General features: G+C 39.3%; 1 protein-coding gene across 1 annotated transcript in view; it reads right to left on the bottom strand.

Annotated features, from left to right (window-relative positions):
• The window catches only part of LOC307003486 (NACHT, LRR and PYD domains-containing protein 3-like), a 277,559-nt gene that overhangs the window by 2,734 nt on the left and 247,312 nt on the right, over positions 1-27,513 (bottom strand). The window contains exons 4-8 of the mRNA XM_079621929.1: positions 23,913-25,850; positions 22,084-22,257; positions 14,349-14,510; positions 13,319-13,492; positions 10,786-10,947 (exon numbers count right to left, since the gene is read on the bottom strand). Coding sequence (XP_079478055.1) covers positions 10,786-10,947; positions 13,319-13,492; positions 14,349-14,510; positions 22,084-22,257; positions 23,913-25,850 — 2,610 coding nt within the window. The remainder of the gene's footprint in view (positions 1-10,785; positions 10,948-13,318; positions 13,493-14,348; positions 14,511-22,083; positions 22,258-23,912; positions 25,851-27,513) is intronic.

The raw sequence follows: 27,513 nt of genomic DNA, 5'->3' as shown, positions 1-27,513 counted from the left end.
CGTGTGAAAGTGAGTCTCCGGTCAATGCGTGAGAGTTCAGCTTCTTTTACTCCAGACTGGCAATGAGTCTGATCTTCAAAAGAGAAGTTTATAATATTAGCCTCGAGTTTCCCCGGCTGAAGATAAACGCTCTGCTGTGATCTGGACGTGTTGAGAATAACGTTACACGAAGCAGAGTTGAAGGGCAAGCAGGGTTGGCAGCAGAAAGGTAATATATCTGTATATCTGGCAGCGCAACCCCAAACACAACACGTTCTCATCATCGTTTCAACTTTGATCAACAACAATGTTTTTAACTGTGTAACAGTTCCAGTCGCCGGCTCGATCTCTCCAGTGAAGGCAAGTGCACACTACAGGATTTTAAAACGTCGGGCTGAACTGTGCAGTTCACACTACATGACTTGCTCTCTGTGAAATCAGGAGTGTTCAAGTTGTTGAGCTGTTCACACCACACGACACAACATGATTGATCCGCAACAGGAGGTAACGCACTACACGAGGTGACAACAACTCTGTCAGCCAACGATTCTATCTTGTCTACAAACCACGTTTTATCACGAAGAAATCACGCGATAAAACGAACCGGAAATGATACAGCACGCGCGCCACTACCCAGCGAAGAAGAACACAAGTGCACAACACGCGAGTTTGAATATGGACGTCAGAAAGAAATTAGTGCTGCAAACTGTTTGCGCGATGATTTGCTCTGAAAAAAAATAAATAAATCCCATAGACAGTATATAAACGGTATTTTCCTAGTGACCTCAACCCATGCCTTGCTCTGATTGGCTGTAGCTCATGGCATCACATGTGTTTGAGTCGTGCGACAGCTCCAGATATCTAGCATGCTAGATATTTTTCTGGGCTCGGCGACGCGTCCGCGAGGCGTCTGCGAGCGTCTTTGATGCGTTGTTGGCTCTTTCATACTAACAGATTGGCGAGCGTTCATCGGCCGCTAATCCCCCGCGATTTGCACGCGATAACAACCCGACCTGTCGGCGAGCTCAACGATTTGCAAATCGGGCTTAAATCAGGCTTAAAATCCTGTAGTGTGAACTAGGCATTAGTCGGTAGAAGCCGATCGCCAGAGCCGTCGCATAGGCTGTGCGAACTGTGCAACCGCACAGGGCCTCGCGCCACTAGGGGGCCTCGCAATCTTGCGTTTTTTATTATTACTATTATTATTTTTAATTTTGTCTTTTGTGGTGGAACACGCAATGTAATGCTATATAGAAATATATCGTTTGCATCTTAATTTAATCTTTGTTTTATCTTTGTTTTATAATTTTATTAGTTTATTAACTAATTGTTAACTCAACTAAATTAAATAAATGTCAACTAGCCTAAATGCATTGATTAGAATTTCCATAGAATAAAGATTTTTATAGTCGACTAGTAGTCATTCATTTAAGCAATTAGTCAACTAATCTCACGTTTATATTAATTTCTGCTTAAATAGGCTACTGAGTGCATGGAGGAATAGCCTATTCCGCGCTCAAGCGCATGCATAAATCTTGCCCCAAAGCAGGCTAATGATAATATGTATGAAAAAATAACGAGGCATTTTTATTGTTTATTAATAAAAAAAATATATTTTTAAATCAGTGTCGGCTGCAAACATATCTATATACATCTCCGCTGTAAAGTGGATATGCCTTTAGAGAGAAATGCACCTTATGGATTACAGCCTAATCAGCCGGTATTTGCTTTCGATTCGAATTTTTTCGTTTAAAAGCGGACATTTCAAGCTTTATATAGAAATATTCATCATGTTTTTGAGGCTATACACTGTGTTTCAGTTCATTTTTGAGACGCGCTCCAGTTTGCGCATTTTTGAGATGCGCTCGGCCCTGTTTGTTTTATTTTATTTTACAAAAGCACAACGTTTTCTTGTTGTTGAGAGTTTACACAAATAAAAGTACTTGCGACTGATGCATTATTCTTTTCTGTATGACCAGAAAAGATTGAGTAGCCTATTTAAAGTTGTTTCCACTGTTGATAGGAAAATGAAAGTGTTCGCGCCGACGCCTGCCGCAGTGCGCGCTCCACGTCTCCGCACAATCACTTGGATATGCACCTATACTAGCGAACATTAAGGCCTATCTAGGTTAAAGTTAGAGCGAGCTGCCATGCCAGACGGATAATTCCTTTTCATGTTTAACAAATAAAATCATGCATTTTCTACCTACAGCGAGTAAGCGCTGCACCAGTTTGAAAAAGGTAAAAGCATAACGAGCGTAGCGAGAGAGGGGCCCAACTGAGGGGGATGCAGAGATGTTGCTGCGTTTTTATATTAACATTTCTGATTGTTTAAATTATCAGCCCTCGGTAGCCCCCTTAAAATGCGGGGCCCCAGGCAATAGTCCGTCTTGCCTGCCCTATTGCGGCGCCTCAGACTATGTTCATGATTATGTTGTATTATTCTACTTGATAAAAAAGTATTGCAGCGAGTCGAGCGAGATTATGCGTGCAATAGAACTAGAACAGTTATGCGTGACTGTTCCACATCAAAGAGCAGGGCCTCGCATTTCAAGTTCGCACAGGGCCTCGCACCCCACCTGCGACGGCACTGCCGATCGCGTTCTGCCACCCGGAAGTGTCTCGGTGCCTATTGTTTACAACCATTCTGAAATGCTGTATAAGTATAACCCTAATAAGTGCTTCATCACCATAGCAACCATCCAGATCACCCTAGCAACAGTACAGGAACATGAAAAGTCATACCTCAGCACCAGAACATCATAGTTACTTTATACTGATGTATTAGAAAATCCATAGCAACTACCTGTGACACATAGCAATGTCTTAGCAACAACCCAGCACATCCTAGCAACTGCCTAGCCACCACCCCGAACACCCTAGCAAATGCATAGTAACACCCTAGCAACAAACCAGAACACCATAGTTACTTTATACTGATGTATTAGAAAATCCATAGGAACTACCTGTGACACATAGCAACCACATAGCAACGTCTTAGCAACAACCCAGCACATCCTAGCAACTGCCAAGCCACCACCCTGAAACACCCTAGCAAATGCATAGTAACACCCTAGCAACAAACCAGAACACCATAGCAACTGCCTTAGCAACCATCTAGTACACCCTAGTAACCTCCCAGAATACCTTAGCAACTGCAAAGCAACACTCTAGCAACCACCCAGAACACCCTAGCAACCACCTAGCAATGTCTTAGCAACCATCTAATACACCCTAGTAACCTCCCAGAATACCTTAGCAACCGCAAAGCAACACTCTAGCAACCACTCAGAACACCATAGCAACCACCTAGCAACGCCTTAGCAATCATCTAGTACAACCTAGCAACCACCCAGAATACCTTAGCAACCACAAAGCAACACCCTAGCAACCACCTACCAATGCCTTAGCAACCATCTAGTACAGCCTAGCAACCACCCATAATACCTTAGCAACCGTAAAGCAACACTCTAGCAACCATTTAGAAGACCCTAGCAACCACTCAGAACACCGTAGCAACCACCTAGCAATGCCTTTGCAACCATCTAGTACAACCTAGCAACCACCCAGAATACCTTAGCAACTGCAAAGCAACACTCTAGCAACCACTCAGAACACCCTAGCAACCACCCAGAATACCTTAGCAACCACAAAGCAACACCCTAGCAACCCCCTACCAATGCCTTAGCAACCATCTAGTACAGCCTAGCAACCACCCAGAATACCTTAGCAAATGCAAAGCAACACTCTAGCAACCACTCAGAACACCCTAGCAACCACCTAGTAACCACACAGAATACCCTAGTATCCATGCAATGAAGCATACATGACATCTCTCAGCATCAGAATATTGTAGACATGTGGGTGGGCTCTTTTGACTTCAGCTGTCAGTAAGCTTTAGGTCTGGCAACTTCCTAGCAACCATTTAGAGCACCCTAGCAACTGTATAACATAATTTCAGCACCAGAACATTATACATACATAAGGTTTTTCTCTCTTGCTGTCACATGCACACACCGAAACATTCAGGATCTCTCTCTCGCTAATCTATTCAAATATCAAACAAATGATCAAAGAGTTGAGCATGGCGCTAGCAACCCCAGGCTCATGGGTTCGATTCCCAGGGAAAGCAAGAACTGATCAAATGTAAATGTGTACCTTCAATGCAATCTAAGTAGGTTTGGATAAAGGCATCATACATAAATATAAATGTAAATTTTATCTTAAAGGGCACCTATTATGGAATTTTGAAATTTACCTTTCATGTAGTGTGTAACAAAGATCTAAGTGAACAAAAACATCCTGCAAAGTTTGAAATATGAAAGTGCACCGTATATAAAGTTATTGTCTTTCAAAAGTAAGAGTCGACTCTGAGTCATTTTTATGAATCGTTAGAAGACCGAAGCTTTTTCTCTGACTAGATGACGTCAACTTGTCAAGGTATTTGAATACGATACGCCCACTTATTGCGCTCCAAGGCCATGGAAAATATCATGGCGACGAGACGCTGTGTTCTGAAGTGCGACTCAAAAGCAAACTTTTTTCATATTCATATATACAACTATACCACAGAAGTATAGTCCGAGCCTTGTGCTTTGTTCGCGCCATTTTGAAGACGATTGCTTTACCAACTTAAATGCAATCAAACTGGGATTCGCGAGCCGGCTGATATTGAAGGAAGGTTCAGTTCCAAGTGTATTTGCATCAGCTTCCTCCTCCGTATCACAACCTGTAAGTGTTATTAATAATTGTTGCTTTTATGTTTTATGTAGCATGCTTAATTATTATTTTGTTTGTTGAGTAAGCACCGTTTAGCTTCTAGGTCTTCAATGGCAATTGTATTGAGATATGTGAAGTGTTTGTCGTTGTTTTCGGAGTTGTCTTAAAGAATAGAGTAATACCACGCTAACATAACATTAAATTCTTTATCGTATTTTTAGTTTTTTACTACAAACTACAAAGCAGTGGACTATAATCATTATTATAACACAATTTAATTGATAAAAGCATCATTGTACTCCGTGTTAAACAATAAGTATTATCTCTGTAAACACTGCTGGGTCATCTGACCAATCAACGCAGATTAGCCTCACGCAAAGGAGGGGTTTGAAAAATGAGTCGTTGAACGAATCATTTGGGAGTCGGTGAGCAAATCAGGTAAAAATAAATGCATATTATACGACAACAAAAGTGTTTTTTGTCATTGCATGCATGTAAAACTGTTGTTGGGGACTCCCAAAACAACATTAGGAACATTTTAAATGTCATAATAGGTGCCCTTTAATGCACTCTTTTATCTCTGTCTGATTTAAAGCATGTAGAATAATAGATCTAACAACTCGAAGCCAAAATAACTAACAAAAGTGAAATTTTTACCCTTCCAGTAATTTTTGTGCGCAAATACTATTGACCACCTTTACTCGTCAATGCTGGCAAATGACCCTGGCAGTGACGTCACGATACCACAATTTTGACTATACGATTTTGATCATTTTGATACAATGCCGGACTAAAATATCCGAAATTCAGAAACTACTGAGCAAAGGGGCTATAGAACCCTTATCTCAAGCTCAAAGCTAAGGGGGGCTTTACAGCAGATACTTCCTGGTACCCAAAAAAAGGAGAGTGTCTCACAGTGTATAAACTGCCTCGAGATGTTAGCAGTGAGCAAAGCGCTCACGCGCTTTCGTCCCCTGATTACGGGGTGCCACGTCCTGGTACGTTCAGACAACATATCAGTGGTATCCTACATAAATCGCCAGGGCGGCCTCAGGTCCCTGATTCTGTACAGGTTAACCAGATGCCTCCTGATATGGGCATGCAGCAACCTGCTCTCGCTGAAAGCAGCGCACGTGCCGGTGCTCCTGAATGTTGGACCAGACAGACTGTCCAGGAACCACGTTCCGACAGGAGAATGGTCTTTGCACCCACAGACAGTACGGCTGCTGTGGAAGAAATTCGGCAGAGTGGATGTAGACCTGTTTGCGTCTCAGGAAAACGCTCACTGTCCAGAATTTTTCTCGAAGAGCGAGGACGCTCTGACCCACTCGTGGCCTCATCGTCCTCTCTATGCTTTTCCCCCTGTCTCCCTCCTAACCCAGGTGGTGGAGAGGATCAGGGAGGAAGGATGCTCAGTGCTGCTAGTAGCGCCACTCTGGACGAGCCAGCCTTGGTTCCCAGTTGTGATGCAGTTAGCAATCACCATCCCGTGGCCAGTGCCTCTGAGGAAGGATCTCCTTTCTCAAGCCAGTGGTTCGATTTGGCATCCTCACCCAGAGCTATGGTCCCTTCACGTGTGGGCCATTAACGGGTATCTGCTGACCTCCCACAGGGAGTGTTAAACACGATCACGCAGGCCAGAGCTCCGTCTACGCGACGTCTCTATGCCTCTAAATGGTCGGTATTTTCTGGTTGGTGCACAGCTCGTGGCGTGTCACCCCCGGATTGCGGATTCCTTCCTACAAGAGCTGCTGGATAAGGGGAGGTCCCCTTCCACGCTCAAAGTATATGTGGCGGCCATAGCAGCGTTCTCTGAAACAGCGCTTGGCCAGTCTATAGGAAGGAACGATTTAGTAATTCGGTTCCTTAGAGGAGCTAAGAGACTGAATCCCCCCAGACCTCCCACAGTCCCTATATGAGACCTTTCTACGGTGCTGGAAGCCATGAAAGGTCCTCCTTTTGAGCCTTTACAGGAGATTGATCTTAAACACCTGTCGTTCAAGACGGTGTTTATTCTGGCTCTCGCTTCAGTGAAGCGCATTGGGGACTTACACGCGCTCTCAGAGAGTGCTACGTGCTTGGAGTTTGGGCCTAATGACTCTAGGGTTATAGTCAAACCTAAGCATGGTTATGTTCCAAAATCCCTAAATACACAGTTTAGGGCACAGGTCATTTCCCTGTCTGCCCTACCGGTCACTGGGGAAAATGAGGACGAAAATGAGGACGAAAGTTTTCTCTGCCCGGTCAGGGCATTAAGAGCTAATGTGTCTCGCTCGTCTGCCTTCAGACAGACGGAGCAGCTCTTTGTTTCGTTCAGCGGGCGTTCTAAGGGACTAGTCGCTTCGAAACAGAGCCTATCCAGATGGATTGTGGACGCTATAGCTCTAGCTTACACAACCAAGGGCATACAATGCCCTTTGGGTGTCAGAGCGCACTCCACGAGAAGCATGGCTTCTTCGTGGGCCTGGTCAAGTGGGATTTCCTTGCAAGATATCTGTATGGCGGCAGGCTGGGCCTCCCAGTCTACATTTATAAGGTTTTATAACCTAGACTCTAGGTTTTATTACGTTGTTGGGCGAACTGGACAGTGCTTACGGAGACCTCATTCTGCACAGTGAAGTGAGATGGTTAAGTCGTGGGAAAGTCTTGCATCGCTTTCTGGCTGTACTCCCCAAGATAGTAAACTTTCTTAATGACATCGGCGAGGGAGAAAGATTTCCAGTCTTGAGAGACAATGAGTGGAAAACAAACGTTGCTTTTCTTTCAGACGTCACAGCTCACCTAAACAAGCTGAACTTACAACTTCAAGGTGACGAAAAACATGTTGATGACCTGTTGGGCTGTGTTGAGAGTTTCAAAATGAAGCTAGGGCTGTACACTGCACAACTCAAAGATGATGATTTAACTCACTTTCCACTTCTGAATGACGCGTGTGAGGGTGTACTGGACATACAACAGAAAGAACGATTTGTTAAAACTGTCAGTCAAATGCAGGAAAAATTCACCTCTCGTTTTTCTGATTTTGAGAGAATAAAATCTGCAGGACATTTCATCAGAGAGCCATTGACTTTCCCTGTGGAAAAAATCAAGGACTTGGCTGCAACTTTCGGTTTGTCCCGCCGCGCACTCGAAGATGAACTGATGGACGTTCAGGCAAGAGGACACAGCCATACCGCGCAACAGTCATCCTCAGTTACAGAAATGTGGCGAAACATCTCTGGACAAAACCTCAGATTATTAAGTTCAAAAGTGCTTTCCATATTTGGGTCGACATACATTTGCGAACGCACATTTTCTGCAATGGTGCGCATCAAGTCACGTTTCCGTGCGCGTCTTACAGACTGCAACTTACAGTCGCAACTTCATTGTGCTGTTACTCCTTTTGAGCCAAATTTCACCAAATTGGTCTGCTCCCGACAACATCAGGTGTCCCATTAATGGTAAGTAGAATTATACTCTCTAATAATAATAATAATAAATCTAACTGTAATCATTTAGATACCTTAATATATCTGGTTAGTTTGCATTGGTGACGTCAAATGTAAATTATATGCGGCCCGTGAAACTTGAACTTAGACATAGTGCGGCCCACTGAAAAAAAAGGTTGAGAACCACTGACCTAGAGGTTCAAGCCAGGTTACTGTCGGTCTAGTATGGCCAAAAGTTGTTAGACTGAAAATGTTCAGTCTTGTGATATATGGCTATTGTAAATAGCAGGGCTGCTCTAAAGCCGCCATTTTTGGAAGATAGTGGCTAAAACCCTCTTCTTTCAGGATTCCCTGTGAGTCCCCTGGGTGATTATGCACTGTATGAACCCCAGCTGATCGCTCTGGGTCTATGGTGTCGGATACCAGCAAGCACGGCGTTTTACTTTAGGTTCCTCTAGAGAGAACCGAGGTTACGTTAGTAACCGAGTACGTTTACTACATCTAAGCAATTTTTTTAAATTTCATTTTTATATTGAACCAACTTCATTCCAAGTCAATGCTATCTCAGTGATCAATAAAACTGTCAGGCAAACAGATAGGCAGGCATAATTTGTCAGTTCAATTCTTAATTCAACAACTGTTCAAAACCAATTTGGCAACAAAAAAAAACAAAAACAAAAAACAAAACTATACCTATATAAAACCATATAACTATATAAAACTATAACAAAACCAGGTGTCGTCGAGAGTGTGTGCATGTTTCTATTACACCGGTAAGTAAATTTCTCACGTGTCAGCCCAAGGATTGAGATTGGTACATCATGTCACTGTCCGGAGCAGAAGGTGGTGGTAATGCACCAAAAAGCTGGTTTAGGGCCCTATGAAATCCACTTTAATTTTTCCCACATTCCAAATTCTTTTTTTTTCCGTTTTAATTTTTCTGTATTCTGTATTTTTTCCGGTTAAATTTTTTTGGACTCATTTTTTAATTGTTACATTTAATTTTAGTAATCAAAAAGCATGTCTAATTCATTGAGATCATGAAACTTATACAATTTAACAATAATTGATTACAATTTTAAAATAAATTACATTTTTAGGGCACTAAGAAATATGTTTTTTTGTTGTTGTTTTTTTAAACCAAATTCTGTTTTCTTTTTTGTTTTGTTTTATTGATTCCATTTTAATTAAAAGTTTAATTAAACTGTAATAACCAATGATTTAAAATGTAATGATTTAAGCTAAACTTTCTTCAAAGGATAAACCAACCTTTTATTTTGACGGGTTGTCGTGTAGACCTTTAAGTCTCTCTGTGTTTTTATGTATGATGATAGTTTTTTTACTGAAATGAAGCTAAAATGCGGCTGAAGTGACTCTTAGAGCGGCTGTGTAGATGAAGTCCAAGCATTAATGTTCTCATATAGGCTGAAAACATCACAAGCGCCATAGGTGCCTCAGTGTGTGTGTGTGTGTGTGTGTGTGTGTGTGTGTTGTAAATGAAACCGCGCACGTCTGCGCCATTCATTCACAGAGACACGCAGAACATGCATGATTCCTATTTAAATAGTCTTTATGCGGTTTAATATTCACAGACACTAGTCTATATCGTGATTTTATTTAAGTTACACCGTTACATTTAAGTTACACTGACCTACTTTTCATTCAAGATCTGACAAATTCCATGAAATTCTGCGTTATACAGTAAAATCTCGTTTTTATGCCGTGATTCCGTCCGTGTTTTCCGCATCGCAGGAATGAAATCATATGGCCCTAAGGTTGCCAACTGCCGTAAAACATGAAGAAGAAGTCACCGTTACTTACTGATCCAGCATCAGTGATAGTAATTGTAGTTCCCATTTGAGTTTGAGCTTTAGAAATTATTGGGAAAATGTGGCTTGTGTGGACGCTACCGCACTACTACCGATAAAAAAAAGAGCTTCGCTACTGAAAAGCTATTTGATTCGGAAAATTACTGCCCAACACATATCGTGCAACACTAGACAATGGCATAAGCGGGATAATCCATGGCTAGGTGTGTATTATACAGCTTTAATGCACTTCGCGTCAGGTGGTACTTTGCCTTAATATCGTGTAATGCACTTCTAGTCGAGGATTATCTCTTATTATATGGCTTGGTTGAATTCTAATGTAGAATGCGGTCTGTTATTTCTTGATAACACACCGCTGCTAAGTATAACCGCTGCTAAGTATAACACACTGTTGCTATGAAAAACAGAGCGTTGCCATGGACACGGTGTTCTTTAGCGGAAACAATACAATTGATTTTTAAATCAATAAACTTTTTTTTGTGTCAAATTATTGATTTATTTGTTAGGTAGCCATGTAATAAGCGGGATAATGTTATTATCCCGCTCTACAATTTACGCTTTACATTATCCCTTACATATTAAATAGCAATATGCAAATTACTGTTACAGAATTGTGTTTCTCACTTTACATGCAGTTATATATCTTTTTTTTTTTATTCAAACACTGTCAGCCATGTACATCACTGTTTAATTACAGGCTGTTTATTATAAATATAGGCCTAATCTGGGCTTTTTGAGCAGTCTTTTTTTGTGAGAACCAAAAAAAAACAAAAAAAAAACTTATCTCGACAACACACAGCAGACATGATGACTGTCACTGCTCTACATACTTGAGTTTGTCCAGATGCTTGAGTGTATCAGAGAGCAGCTTCACTCCTGAATCTCCTGGGTGATTGTAGCTCAGGTCCAGCTCTCTCAGGTGTGAAGGCTTTGAACTCAGAGCTGATGCCAGAGCAGCACAACCTTCCTCTGTCACCATACAGTAAGATAACCTACAACAACAAGTGTTCATGTTAGTGTGCTTCATTTTTAAAATATTTTTCTTTAGATTTTCTTTCTTGGATTTGTGATACAGCAGCAGGGACATAGGATATGTCCATTTTAATTTTAAATTTAACATTTTAGATTTTATGTTCTCAACAATATGTGATCAGCTAAAGACAAAAAACAAGGAAATCCATTTTTTCTACCATTCAAAATGACTAAACAACAACTATTATTATTATTTTATTGTTATTTAAATGTAAATCCAATAAAGCAATCTAATACTATTGCAATACTATTGCACTGTAAACAGAATTATAATGTTTCAAAGATAATGCTGATAATGTGATAATCTATTTGTTAGTTGAACACAGTTTTGTTTATTTTATTTTTACATTATTTACAGTGGTGTAGTAGTGATGGACATACTGTGAATTTATCCCACCCATGTACATGTGCACACGCATACAAGTAAATGTATTTATGTTTAGTGCAGGGGTACCCAATACTGTTCCTAGAAATCTACCTTCCTGCAAAGTTCAGCTCCAACACTGATCAACACAACTGTAGCAGCTAATTAAGATCTTCAGGAGCACTTGATAATAACACACAGGTGGGTTGAATCAGGGTTGCATCTGAACTCTGCAGGTAGGTGGATCAACAGGAACAGGTTTGGGTACCTCGGGTCTAGTGTATATTGCTATTTGTCTATTAAGCACACATGTAGTCCTGATGTTCAGAGACAACTAACATATATACACTCAACCCAAAATACACACATGCAAAAGACATGTCCACTTTGATTTAAAACATTAATTTACATGGAAACATGCTATAAATCTAATCAGCCTCTCTTCACAATATGAGACTATTTTAAATATAAATCAAGCATTTAAAAAATACAAAAACAATAGCACTTAAAAAAAATAGAACCAAATTTTGTTGCAACCATATACAAATTAAAATGCAAAAAAAAAAACATTTTAAACAGAATTGTGATAATTGTTGGCTGATGGTGCTTGAGACATTGGGTTCCCACTCTTTGGTGACTAGGTTCAAGGACTTTCAATTACTTTTTAAAGCACCCTTTATTTTATATCAAGCACAATAAAGATAATAAAGGTGGGTTTGTTACTGTCAATCTTAACAGTATCAAAGACCTACTGTACCCGTGTCTATCCTTACATACTGACAACAACAAAAAATCTAATCTAAGGGGCATCAGACTTATTTTTTAATCCAATGAGGAGAGAGGGCTGGTACAGCGTGTGTGAGCGAGTGGGTTTAAACCATAGATGCAGTTTGTTGCTTTCTCAATCCTGCTTTTAACATTGATTTCACACTGGTTTTAGTGGTTTTAAAACCACTGGTTTTTTTCGATTAAAAACATTAAAATATAGGGAGAAAATTTTGCAATTAAATGTGATATGGATAAGGTAATTGTTAGGCATTAAAATATACTCTGTATAGGTGGTTAACAAATCATTTTGAATATGTAGGGCTTTTAAAATTTAATTTTAAGGCTTATAAGGCCTTTTTTAATAGAGTCTGGGAAACTATGTCATTGCATTATAGGTAGTCGACGCCATGTTTTATGACATGCTCAGGAGCGTACAATGATAACAAATTCAAATCACCAGAGAAAAAGCGAATGTATTTACGCTAATACTTTTTAAGAACTGCTTGCACTCACTTAGAATAAATTGACTAATATTTGAATCTCTTAATATTTTAACTACAATTGTCTTCTTTCAAAAGATACCACAACTACGCACATACTCCAAACAGTTCAGGGAAGACAAAGTTTGAGTCCAGGCATGTGATTTTTATAGTTTGGGTTCAAAAGGTGGTGCAGTTCAAGGTGTTAAAATATTACCTTACATTAGTCAAAGACGACTTCTCTTTTTCGATATGTTTTAGGTGGATTGCATGTTGTCAGTAGCTAATAGCATCTGTCACACTAATGTTTGGTTGGCTGTTAGGCTCATGAATAATAATCACATTTTGATTTGCTAAAATTAATGTCTGAAAGGGGATTTTTAACGTTGAAAGGGCATTATCACTTTTGCAAAGTTAGATAATTCTGTTTGGTCTTAAAGCCAAAATAATCTTAAAGACAAAATAATAACTTGATTTAGATAAAGGATCCTGTTCAAAAGTAAATACTTTTGGTTATTTTTAGTATCTAATTCCTCCCCAAGCATCAATGACTTTTTGTGATAGTTGTTCACAAGTATGTGGCTCTTTTTATACTTGTCATTAAATAATAGAGCACATTTACATTTGTCCACACCAAGTACTGTCTGTATCCAGAAAAATGCTAACAGGGAAGCTGCCCACTGTACTTATCAAAATTGAGTTGAATACGCCAATAAATACCTCAGTATGTGGAGTTGACAGTTTGAACTCTTCAGTCCAACACAGAGCAGATTCACACCTGAATCCTCTAGATTATTGTTACTCAGGTCCAGCTCTCTCAGGAGAGAGTTTGATGATTGTAGAGCTGTAGCCACAATTTCACAGTGCTGATCAGTGAGATTACAGGCTGTTAATCTGAAAAACCATGACTTTGGTTAAAAGGCAGGCTAGTGTCCACAACAGGCTAGTGACCAGCTTCACCATAAAAGATAATCATACCATTTTAAAGGTTGTATCAGCGATTTCAGGCGCAAAAATAAATGATCACATTCATCTAATCTTTCCTAACGATCCGCTAGCTGCCCGCCCCATAAGCAAGCTGTCAAAAAAGCGCGTCTCTGTAGGCAGCCTAGGCTCTGAGATCTGCACACAAAAACAATTGCCTTTACCAACCACTCAAAACCAAAATAAAGTGTTCAACCAATCACCGACAGGGGCTGGGTGTTGTGAGGGCTGAGTGCACGAGCGCAAAACCTCACAACACCCAGCCCCTGTCGGGGATTTGTTGAACACTATTTATTTTGGTTTTGAGTGGTTGGTAAAGGCAATTGTTTTTGTGTGCAGATCTCAGGCCTAGGCTGCCTACAGAGACGCGTTTTTTTGACAGCTTGCTTATGGGGCGGGCAGCTAGCGGATCGTTAGGAAAGATTAGATGAATGTGATAATTTAGTATAGCTGCACTTCTAGTCGAGGATTATAAATTACAAATGGCAATATGCAAATTACTGAGAAAGAACTGCATGTCTCTCTTCACATGCAGTTATGTCAGCTTTGTACATCACTGTTCAATTACTTGCTGTGACTTTGATTAAAGGCATGCAGGTGTCCGTCCACATACGACTTCAAGACATCCTTGATTAACCCTCTTCACCATAAAAGATAAAGCTGGTTGACAATTCACTCTCTGTTCTTTACAGCAGGAAGGTGCAGAAATTCATATATAATAAGATACACATCAGACAGTATGATTCCTAAATTCTGTTTAACATACTTGAGTTTGTGCAGATGTTTGAGTGTATCAGTCCCTAGCTTCAGTCCTGAATCTCCTGGGTGATTGTAGCTCAGGTCCAGCTCTCTCAGGTGTGAAGGGTTTGAACTCAGAGCTGATATCAGAGCACCACAACCTTCCTCTGTCACCATACAGCCAGATAATCTACAACAACAGTAAATGTTAATGTGCTTCATTTTTTACAAATGTTTTAGATTTATTTCTATGATTTTTGATACAGCAGCAGCAGGGACAAAGGATATGCGATGCGGAGGGTCCTGCAGCACCCCTTATACAGGACTGTAAATACAAAACTACAAAAAAAATTCAGGAACAAATCACTATTTTCAGTTGTGACTAGGGGTGTATTCACACCTGCCTTGTTTGGTTCGATTCAATCGAACTCTAGTTCGTTTCCCCCCTTGGTGCGGATCTTTTGGGCAGGTGTGAATACAGCAATCGAACTCGGGTGCGGACCAAACAACCGTAACCGAGACCCAGCTGAAGAGGTGGTCTCGGTACGGTTCCAAACAAACTCTGGTACGGTTCGTTTACGATGTGAACATGAACCGACCCAATCTGCGCGTCGTGAGTGCATCATTGGAATGGAATGAAAGAATGAGTGTGTGCGCATCAGGACATTCACATAGGCTACACTGCAAAAACTACTTTCTTAATTAGTATTTTTGTTTTGTTTCCAGTCCAAATATCTGCCAATGGGGTAAGCAAAAAAAATCTTAATTCGAATGGAAAACAAGAAAAAAAATCTTAATTCAAATGGAAACCAAGAATTTTTTGCTTACCCCATTGGCAGATAATTTTGCTCGTTTTAAGCAAAAATTACTTAAATTACTTAATTTTGATCTTAAAACAAAATAGAATTTCTTATGTCATTTTACTTCTCTAGTAAACGCTTCTTGATTTAATAATTTTTAGATATTTGGACTGGAAACAAAACAAAAATACTAAGTAAGGAAAGCATTTTTTGCAGTGTACAGAGCGTTCTCTTTAGTCTAATCGCGCATAAATGCTTTAAAAGCATTTGCATGAATACGAGCGAGTTCATATAATGTAACGATAGTTACAATACAAGGATGGTGGGTGTGGGGGGGGTGCTGCGTTAATTTACGTTAAACTGGTCAAACTTAATCGCAAGCGTTAACGTTGACAGCACTTGTTAGCAGTATATACAATAAGAATATCATTATTTGAATGTGTGAACATAGCCCCTCTCTATGAATCTAAACTTTATACTTTATACCCACTGTCAGCATCCCATGGTAGGCTAGGCGCACATCGTCGTCTTCTCAAAATCCGAATTATAACATCGTATAAATGACATTGTGTCATATGATACTCATTAGTTTCTTCATATTGCGTTTGTAGAGAATAACACAAAAACAGTAAAAGAACAAATATTGCAGTACGAAATATCTCCAAATTTTTTAAATTTTTTAAGTTTTTTTATTTATATCTCCGAGCCTTTTTTTTTGCACTTCCTGATTTCCCTACTTGAGAATCCTTGTCCAATGAATGGACGACCTTAGCACACGTGTGGTTTTGTTTTCACATTTTGGTTCACTTGCAAAAAGAGCAGTGTGAAAGCGAACCGTATCAAACAAAAAAACAAAAAAAAAATATTTGGTCCAGACCAGTGATGCGCGGGTTGATCCAAAATGAGCGGGTGCCTGCGGTCACCCGCGGTCACCCGCGGTTACGAGTCATCCAAAAATATTTTTAATGATATTCGGGTCGCGGTCGGTCGGTTAGTTTGAAATAAAGATGCCAATTAAACCTTTGTAATTTATATAGTACTAGACACAATGTTCTATGAAATACATAGGTGTACACTTTATTGGCTGAATAACTGCGCGAGGATGACGCACGAGCTCAGTCTGCAACAGAGATGACAGTGGGAAATCCTTATTTAACGTTACCTGAATGTTGAGCGCGTTATTAACTTTTGAATAAAAGCTGACGCGGGACAAAATGCCCGATTTCCCAACACGTTGAACTGAGCAATGCCATTGTGCCATTTTAATAGGCTACTTTTAAACGCATATAGCTCAGTAATGTCAGTTTTATGTATTTGCTAGGGGGCGGGGTTTTTGTTGGGAAAGTCGGGGGAGAAACGCGCACTTCGATTTGACTGGAAACACATGCAGCATCTTAATTGTTAAGAAAATGAAACGAATTAAATGAATAAATCAAGCCTTTATTACAAAACACTAGGCGATATCGTACAGCATTCAGAAAAATGCGCACCCCTAGTTCCTCCGTCTATGGCCCATGACGCGATGAGCATTTACTATAGCTACTTTAAAAAAACGCGGGTCAGGAAGCGGGTCGGGTACAATATTTTCTTTCTTTTTTTTGCGGTCCGAGTTGCGGGCGGGTTATTGAAAACGTCGGTCGGGTGCGGGTTGTTTATACATTGACCCGCGCATCACTGGTCCAGACCAAAGCAAGTGAACTATCGGACTTTCCTGGTGTGAATACACCCTAAGACATTTAAACGTTGTTAGTGGACTGTAAATCTGATTTCATAAAAAAAAAAAAAATCAGACTCAAGCTTCGATATTGGACCACTGTTTATGATAAAACTGGGTTGCAGTGACACTCATTTCTTAATATATGTTATGAGTGCAAAATCTGTAATTTTTTATATTTAGAATATAATAATTAAGATCTTTCATATTCACTCACGTCTGCTCTGGTTTATTTGTGTTCACATAGCTTCACTGAACAGCTTCCGCTAGAGCTCTTAGTACAACAGTGTGCATATTTGGAGAAATATAGATTTATTATCACTGTTGCAATTTATTTTGTCTTACAGAATACCATTTCTATTCATTTCACACTGAATTATGCAATCTGAAGAGCTCAAACAGCGTACGCAGCTATATCGGTCTATCCTCTTCCTGGTTTGTGTCAGTTATGATCTCAGCGCTCTCTAACTCGCCCTACAGCTTTCAATCATCTTACTTGATGATATTCCAGCCCTTTTGCATTACGCTGTCCTGTACACTTCTTCCTCTGCAGCTCCATGAAGAACAAACCCAAAAGAAACATTTCTACACATGAAACAATAAGCTAATAAACACACTAGGGATGTTAACAATTAATCGACGATCGATTAATTGTCGATAATACATTTAATCGATACAGCTTATCAACCATCGATTAAGCAGGTCCATGTGCGTGCGTGCTGCTCAACCGTGAAACAAAGCGAGCGCGTTTTGTTTGGGACCATTTAACACCTTCATTAGGACTAAGTTTGCATGTTTATTCGCAGCCTTTTGTTTTGTGCAAATGTAAGTCGTATTAATATGTTTATTTTGTGTATGCCTATCTATATCTGATTTATCTTATATTGGATGCATTTGTACCCCTTGAATTAACGCTGTAGTAAAGCGTGATCAGATTCAGCGCGTGCTGCTCAAACGGCACTGCACGACTAATAATGACTATTGGGAGGACTGTCATATTACATAACATTATAAAGAGAACAATATTGCTATAAAACATTGTGCATTATTTGAGTTTAGTTGTCGTGTCGCGTTGCTCCAGGAAGATCGCGTCCACATGAGTCATTCTGAATGACACTTAACTTAGTGCAAGTTCACTTGTACATTCACGTCATTTTGTGCAGAAATAATTTGTAATACGTTTATTTTTAATATATCGGATTAATCTCATATAGGATGCATTTCTTTGAGTTAAATAACACGCTAGCAAACTAAGTGCTCCAGTTTAACGGTAGCCTATTCATTCAGCGCGCGCAGCTCAAACAGAAATGCACGACTAATAATAACGATTAATAATTTGGGACTGACATACAGTATTACATATCATGAGAACACTATGTATTAAATCGTTGTGAATGCACTGGGTTTAGTTGTCTTCAGTGCGTTGTTCCAGGGAGAGCACGTCCACAACAGTCACACATTCTGCACGCATCTGAGGCGGCGTTGGTGACGTTGTATTAGTAATAGTCCTTATATTTGATTGATCATTAAATTAAATAAATTATTTAATAATCACATCGAAACATTTTACAATCCTATTAGCCCTTTATTTAGATTAAAAACCATTCTCATTCATTTGGTGAGGAACATAGTGTTTTGAGCAGGATTTGCAGACCCTGTCATGCTGTTGCCATGCCACTGCAGCAGACGCTGACGATTAATCGATTAATTGATCGTTAATTTAAACGACGATCGATCATGGGAATTTGTGAAAATTGACATCCCTAAAACACACAATTACAATGGTATATGTTTTTATATGTGATTTTCATGTGATTTGGGGTATAATCATATGAATAAAGAATGTTTACATTATACTAAGCAGTTGTGTCAAATAGCTCAATATAAAATGCTAAATATAACATTTTAACAACATTATATGACTAAAATCCGCATTAAGAAGTTTTTATGTTTGAGCTTACCGTATATACCCGAATATAAGACGATTAAGAACTGTCTCTGTCAGAATGTTCACTGCAAAATTTATTATTTGTGTATTATTTTGTAAGTGACTAGCAAAGTAAGGACAGCTGTAGTAATCCTGTTACAATAAATTCTCTTCAACACCAGTGGCAAAATACTGGTATAAATACGTTGAACGCCATTTTGATGTCCTTTGATCAAATAGTAGACAAATTTAAGCTTCTGCTGTAAAGTTTTTCTTTCATCGAAGCAAGGACCAGTGAGACAGTTGGGATCGCGTTCAGAAGTTGTTATTTATTGTAACACGGCTGCGGGTTCGTCCAAAATCAGTCTAACTTTAAAGCAGTTTATATTGAAATTTATACATTCTAAGGGGAAGGGACTTCTTGGGGTGGAGACAAATTTAAACAAATCATACGAAAGCAAGGAGGAGTTAATTCTTATCTAGAAACCAAGCAAAATCAGCATATTCACTCTATTGTATTGCCAATGTAATCAGTCTAATTCTTCAACGTCTGAGCTAGGAATCAGCATAACTATTCACATGCTGAAAATGGCCAGGAACTCCGGTTCCAAGGGCCATCCTTCACTTCCCATAGCACAATATTTTTAGATTCCTGCAACTGCAAGACTATTATAAAGTGTTGTTATTTCAGGCTTTTTTTATTTGTTCAGTTTTTCTTTCTTTTTTTGCATGTCCTTAGAATTAAATTTAAAAAAGTCCCTGACATATTTATACAATTAAGATATAGTGCAGGATATAAACATTCACTTTTGGCCTGAAACCAAAAAGACAGTAGATTTGTAATAGTCTGTGAGAAAATAATTAACAATTGTCCATGTGTAACAATAGTAAAACAGTCTTATATCTACTTTACATGCATAAAGTAACATTTACGCAAAATAGTAGTGAAAGAGTGAAAATTAGTGAAGTGTAGGGATGGGAACCGAGAACCGATTCTTCTTCAGAACCGGTGCCCAGTGAATCAATTCCTTGGAACCATTAGCATGCCTGCGTATCGATTCCGCATATCGGTTCCACTCGTTGCAAATGTGTCATGACGTCACACACGCGCTGCGTTGTTTTGATTCAGAACGCGGCAAACATGGCAGAGGCAGAAGTTCGACGCAGAAGTATAATGAGGCCTTTAACGGGACAGGATGTTGCTTTCCGACCAGCCATCGCGTGCCGTCTCACACACATTCACTCGCACACATACGCACTCACTCACTCACACAAACGCACACACGTTCACTCACACACACGCGCGCGCGCACATATACACTCACTCACTAGCGCTCACACGCTATCTCGCGCTCACACACTCTCGCTCACTCACTAGCGCACACTGACACTCTCTCGCGCTCACTCACACACACACAAACGCACACATGCTCACTCACACACTATCTCGCGCTCACTCACAAACGCAAGCTCACACACACACACACGCGCGCGCACACACACTCTCGCTCACTCACTAGTGCACACACGTTTTGTTTCAGGTTGAATCCAAATGAGCACTGTTAATATTCCAAAAGGCACAAGCTCTTCCTTGACTGTTTTCAGTCTGTGTTTTTCGTTTTTATGGCACATAAATGGCAGTTTTTTTGTTGTTGTTTTTTTAAAGTTTATTCTTCTTGATAATCTTTCAAGGCACACACTAGCGTGCCATGGCATAGCCTACTGGTTGAGAAACACTGCCCTAGGCTAATAGGTCCCTGGACTTTCCTTTGAGAAGTAGCTCACCTACTTTTAGGTTTGTTCTGAGGTTGCTACACATAATTTGTGTATGTGCTCTGTGCTGTGTCTTCTGATCAGATATTAAAACGAGTTAATACAAACAAACAAATTTGTACTTATTCCCTCACCCAATGAGAATCGATAAGAGAATCGATAAGGAATCTGATCGATAAGCAATATCGATAATGGAATCGGAATCGTTAAATTCTTATCAATTCCCATCTCTAGTGAAGTGGGACACTTTTGAAAATTTTACTTTTCTTTGCACTTTAAAATGGTCATAACATGAATAATCAAATTGTGTTTGATCTTTTGACATAATAGTTCATTGTACCATAAAAACATACAATGAGCTTTAGACAAAAATTTCTCCTCACAGCTGCCAAAACTTAGCCTGGCTAACGTCAGACCAGTCTCATTGAGACGTGGTCTGGGAACCACATGTTGCCCAGACGTTGCCCAGATGTCCAGAGCCGTTTATTGGGCGCTACGAAGGTCTATCAAATGCGCCTGTACGTAGCTCATAGCCAATCATTTCAATTATACCAGATGACGTATGTAGAGCGACAGAAATTCGACGAGGAAGAAGACGATGGGTCATAGATTTATGTGTACACGATGGCGTTCAGCGACTATTGCCGTTTGTGCAAGACAAACATGAGGGTAGAAGGTAAATCTGCAGTGCACATGTTGATATGTCGCATAGACGTCGTCATCGTCTTGCTGCTCCCTCCCCGTTCTGTGATTGGTCCCCTCGCTGAGGCGAAAATCTAGTCCATGGAATCCAGGCTGCCTAGCAGCGTGAATAAAATCGTGCTGCGCGCAAGGCAGCATGGGGAAACCCAGGCTAGCCATAACAAATCTTTTTCCATTTCTGCTACATTGTGGTATTACACTGTTGCAGATATTTTCATCTGACTGCCTCCACAACAGCGCCTACTTTAACTCATAAGTTCAGTATCTTACTGCAACTTTTGAAGTAGTTTTTACAAAGATTAAGAAGCCTAGTAAGATTGGCAGATGTGCTAATATGGCTCATTATGAGGATGTTGGAAATGACACCCAGTCAAACCCAAATGTGAACAGAATGTTGTACCACATTGCGTCAAAAACAAATATAAACTAGTTATAATCAATGTTGCGGTCCACACTTGTTGCGGACAGTAGACAGATGCCTGTTCTATTTCTGACATAATCTACCTACTTGAGCTACTTCTGACAACAGGACAAATTAATGAGGAATGAAGGCGATCTTTTTAGAATGTTCCCTTTAAGTGTCTGGTTTAAACAATATGTTTGTGTCTCTGTACAGCCTTCGGAAGAACCCCTAGCGTTAGGAAGAGTGAGCATTTATTTTTTATGACATCCTGAATCGCACCACATGATTATATGTTTGTTTGGAGCATTTCCCTGCAGATTGTTTGTTATATATTAACACTGTCAATGTGAAATACTTCATACATTCATCTTCTTAAACATTCTAGAAAGGGAACTGTACTTGGACATTTACATATTGAATAATGAATCAATGTGAAACATAAACCTCAGTATGTTGAGTTGACAGTTTGGACTCTCCAGTCCCTTACAGAGCAGCTTCACTCCTGAATCCTGCAGGTTATTTTTACTCAGGTCCAGCTCTCTTAGGGAGGAGTTTGATGATTGCAGAGCTGAAGCCAAGATTTCACAGTGCTGATCAGTGAGTTTACAGTCTGTTAATCTGAAAAAGGAAAACTCTGCTTAAAGGCATGCTGGTGTTTCCATAAGGTTGCAATAATTCCTTGATTAAAAGGCTTCAACAGAAAAAAATGGCTGACCATTCACTCTCTGCTCTTTACTGCAGCAAAGTCAAGCAAATAAAATAAAGATCAATTAATAAAGATTAATTAAAAGCAATAGTTTATATACATGTATAACGTTGCTAAAATATTTTTTCTTGTTCTTTATACGACTGTTTTTTTCTTTATAGAAAAAAAACATGAATATCACGTACTTTTCACATGGGAATCGTGTTTTTTGAACATGTCCCACATGAAATCTGTGATAACGTGGAAAACCTGGGAAACAGTGTTAATTTTGTTGACGAATCATTTTCGTCATTATTTTCGTCAACGCCATTTTTTCACAGACGAAAACAAGACGATAATTAAATAAAAACCTGTTTTAAATGATGACAACTATGAAGAAAATGTATTGATGTTCGTCAACGAATAAAAATTAAACAGAAATGTTAGGGAGGGACGATTGGGGAAGAGATACATTCAGAACTGATTTGGTCTGGGAGAAAAGAAGAGCAGACATATGGATAGATCTGAATAAGAGTGACGACGCGAAAGATAACTTTATTCTGTACGTTTTTCTGTGCGAACACACACACACACAACCCGAAGCGTGCAGCCCTGCACATAGACAGCGCGATGCGCGCAAGGACTGAATTGAGCTCTCTTTCGCGTCTGAATGGACACATACACACAACATTAAGTCTAAATGTCCGTTTTGGAGAGTATTTACCGTAAACACAGTGGGTTATGTCTTTACAAAACGTACAGTTGTGAGAATATCGGATGTGCATCAGCAGTGCATTGGATCTGCACACTCGGTCTTAAATTGACAGTGCGTAATAAACCTAATGCTGTCTGTACACTTAATATTGATCAAACAACAAAATAAAAAGAGAAAAGCATTCACTGCTCTTTAATAGCTTCAATAAGGATTAATTATATTTCTGCTTGAAAGAATAAAGAATGATGTAGCCTATATAAGTTAAAGACTAATCATTAATTGAAAAAAAACACTGTTCTACTTTAGGAGAAGTGTTTTTATTTAATTTTAATATATTATTTTATGTCACAGTGCTAAATCTGTGTCTGTATTGCATGTTCAAACTTTAAAAAAATATTCATATTAACAGGTTAATACACGTTTTCTATGGGAATATATAATGGGTTTGGACATTTTAGAGAAATTCTAAATTAATGCATTACAATTTAACAAAACCCATTCGATTTTAGTACTAAAATTTTATTATATTTCGTTGACTAAAACTAGACTAAAACTAAAACAATTCAGATTACTAAAATATGACAAAAACTAAAATGCCATTTTAGTCAAAAGACTATGACTAAAACTAAATCAAAATTTGCTGGGAAATCTGTTTTTTTCTTTCTTTAAGGGTGGTTATTGTATTAGTACTAATATAATTTAGATCAAATCAAAGTAACAATCTATTTCATAAAACTAAACATGAATTTGGTTGAAAATTAAAACAAGATTTGCAGCAAAAACACAAATCCAGAAAATACTCATCAAACCTCTATCACAACTTGTTTCACATTATGTTTACATGCTGTAATATTCTTAGATCTACACACTTACATGGCTTTTCTGCAGTTCCTCACAGCAGGTAACAGTCTCCATTTCCCCTCTTTTGATTTGATGTTGTACTTCATAAAGTCTAACTCATCCATCACCTCATCTGACATCAGGATCATGTTTGCCAATGTTGAGCATTGTGCAAGTGAAAGACTTTTTCTTTTTGTTTTAGAGCTTAAAAATGCCTGCATTTCTTTAACAACAGAACTATCTTTTATCTCAATCAAGCAGTGTGACAGATTCATCCATCTTTCAGGACTGACATTGGTTTTTTGACCTCGTTTGAGGTTTTGGATTATTTTCTTGCTGCTCTCTGGGTTGTTCTCTGTGTGAATCAGCACATCCTGTAAGACTCTCTGATTGGACTCAAGCGAGATGCCATGAAGGAATCGAAGGAAAAGATCCAGCTGTCCATTTTTACTGTCCAAGGCTTTATTCATTGCTTCCTTCAGAAACACATCTAGAGGAATATTCTCACACCGAGTTCTGGACTTTCCTGTGAGGAACATTTTCAGAACTTCACTATTCTTGTGTAAATAGCTGAAAAACACATACAGTGCAGCAAAAAACTCTTGAAAGCTCAGATGTACAAAACTGTAAACCTTTCTGTGATAGATCACAGATTCCTCCCTAAAGATCTCAGTACAAATCCCAGAATACACTGAGGCGTCAGAGACGTCTATGCCGCTCTCAATCAGGTCCTCCTCATAGAACATCACATTGCCCTTCATCAGCTGATTGAAAGCCAGTTCAGCAAGTTTCACAATCACTTCTCTGTTGGACTGCAGGAGTTTCTCTGGATCTCTCTCTTCATACTTCTGGTTCCTCATATGAGTTTGAATGAGGAGGAAGTGGATGTACATTTCAGTCAGAGTTTGAGGGATTTCTGCACTGAGATCTTTATTCAGGATGTTTTGAAGCACAGTGGCTGAGATCCAGCAGAAGACGGGTATGTGACACATGATGTGGAGGCTTCTTGCTCTTCTGATGTGTGAGATGATTCTGCTGGCTTGATGCTCATCACTGATTCTCTTCCTGAAATATTCCTCCTTCTGAGGCTCATTGAATCCCTGAATTTCTGTCACACGGTTGATGTATTTGGAGGGGATCTGATTGGCTGCTGCTGGTCTGGTGGTGATCCAGATGAGAGCAGAGGGAAGCAGATCTCCTTTCATGAGGTTTGACATCAACACACCCACTGATGAAGTCTCAGTCACATCAGAAACTTTCTCACTGTCTGAAAACATCAGTGTAATTCTGCTTTCATCCAGACCATCAAATATTAACACAACTGTACACTCATCATAAATCTTTGAGTCCAGATCTCGAAGTTCAGGATGAAAGTCCAGCAGAAGTCTGTGAAGACTGTACTGATGATCTTTAATCAAGTTCAGCTCTCTAAATGGAAGAACAAACATGAAATCTACATCCTGATTGGCTTTTCCCTCGGCCCAGTCCAGAATGAACTTCTGCACAGAGACGGTTTTTCCAATTCCAGCGATGCCTTTAGTAAGAACAGACTTGATTTTGTCCTTCTTCTCTCTTCTCATGTCCTCATATCCTAGCTCAGGTGAAGGATCAAAGATGTCATTGCAGTGGATTGGAGTGTCTTGAAGTGTCTTGTAACTTTTCTCCATCTGTAGCACCTCATGTTCTTCATTCACTCCTTCACTCTCTCCCTCTATGATGTACAGCTGTGTGTAAATCCTGTTCAGGAGGGTCTGATTCTCTTGTAGTTTGATTCCCTCAAATAAGCTCTCATATCTGTTCTTCATGCTGGTTTTGTGCTGGTCTTTGACTCTCTGCAGATACTCATGCACTGGCTGGTGAGAATCGAGCTGCAGGGCTGCTTCTGTGTCATGATGACTGATGTGTTTCTGGCAGGAGGAGGATGTGCTGGTCTGACAGGACACATATCTGATCTGGTCAGCTCTCCCACCACTGAAAACACATTAAAACAAACAGAAAAGACATTTATCAAAATAGAGAAAATATGTAAATATCTTTAATATTGAAAGATGTTATTAAAAATCATACCGCAACCAAAATGATAAAGAAGTGTTTGTTTAATAAACCTCTTTTACATAATAAAAGAAATAAATCTATGGCCAGTTGATTTCACACATACCTCTGTTCAAATCTCAGAAAATTTGATTTAGGGTTTCATGACCCTTTAATATGTACATATACTGCACATACATGTTCCCATATAAATGTAAATGTATTGTACACACTTATATACACACATACGTATACACTCTCAGAATGAGTTACAATCAGTGGTTACAACAGATGTCTAGTTCCCAGAATGTTTTGCTTCTAACTGTTAAAGGAGAGTAAATGTTAAACTTAAGTGTTATTTTATGAGTTTTGCACAATATTAATGGGGGGTCTGTTAGTGTTTAATATTGTATTATTTTGGAATTTCAAAGTTTTTCTGATATGTGTGAGTTACTATTGTGCTGAAGAGTAGAGCCTGTGGTGAGGCTGACGATTGGCAGAATTATCTAAACCTGGATTTTCAAAGTATGTTAAGTTCGCAGCTCCATTGTTGCAGTAATAATGCAAAACCTTTTAGAATTAATCATTTATTAGATGCACGTCGGTCTGTTATTTTTAGGAACATCAACATTATATTGTCACGCCCCTAAACATGACGCGGAACAAAACAAACTGTGATTGGTTACGTTATGTCAGTCAAACGTCCTCTTGGGCGGTCCTTGGCCAAGAAAAGCTGCGATAGAGTCCAGACCTTCTGACGTCAGAGTCTACAAGCCACTTAAAGCAATTCCTCTACAATGTTTTCCTTGCAACTCTCGAAGTTGTCCAACAATTCAGTTTGTTTACCATTTCCAACAGCTGACCATCAAAGCTGGTGGATCCTTAACACAATGGTAAAATAAATCCTCCTTTTCATGAGGTGTAAATGTGTCCCTATTCGGACAGGACTAGTTTTCCAGGGGGATGTTAGAGAAATGTGTGTTTCACAGATGTACTTTGAATGAATTTGTCCGAATCTGCCATATCTGTGTTTTTCTCACACAACTTTCCCAAAAAATCCATGGAAAATCACCTTTTTTCTAATGTTTTTCGGCAAACTGAACGGTCCTCTGAGAAATCTAATACTCTCAAATGCGAATGTCAATGATTGCCGACATTGTATTATACTAACGCTTCTCCTCATTCGCATGCTATTATTTAATCTGACGAAAAAATAAAATTATAAAACTGATATATAGAGCCAAATCGTGGAAACTGCGAAGACTGCCCATTTTAATATCAGTGTCACGCACTTGTCTAGATGTCTCTGCTCACTTATGTGGGTTTATTATAAAGAGACACTTCTATAAAATTACATAAAAAAGGTTATTAAATATGGTTTTAATAATAAATAAAAGTTATATCAATAAGTAATTCATAAAAAAACAAAAAAACATATACTTCATCTGTGATGCGTGCAAGCATAGGAGATGTCCTTCTGTAATTCCCACGTCTAGAAAACACACACCTTGACCTAATAATAGATGTTAGTCCGGTCCTAATCGGTGCATGAAATCACAGACATCGGGTGATAAGAATTGTAACTCAAACTCAGCGGAGTTTG

Source organism: Phoxinus phoxinus, assembly GCF_949152265.1.
Source record: "Phoxinus phoxinus genome assembly, chromosome: 1".
NCBI classification, from domain to species: Eukaryota; Metazoa; Chordata; class Actinopteri; order Cypriniformes; family Leuciscidae; genus Phoxinus; species Phoxinus phoxinus.
Note: the sequence above shows the minus strand (reverse complement) of the source record. Positions and strands in the feature narration are given on the sequence as shown.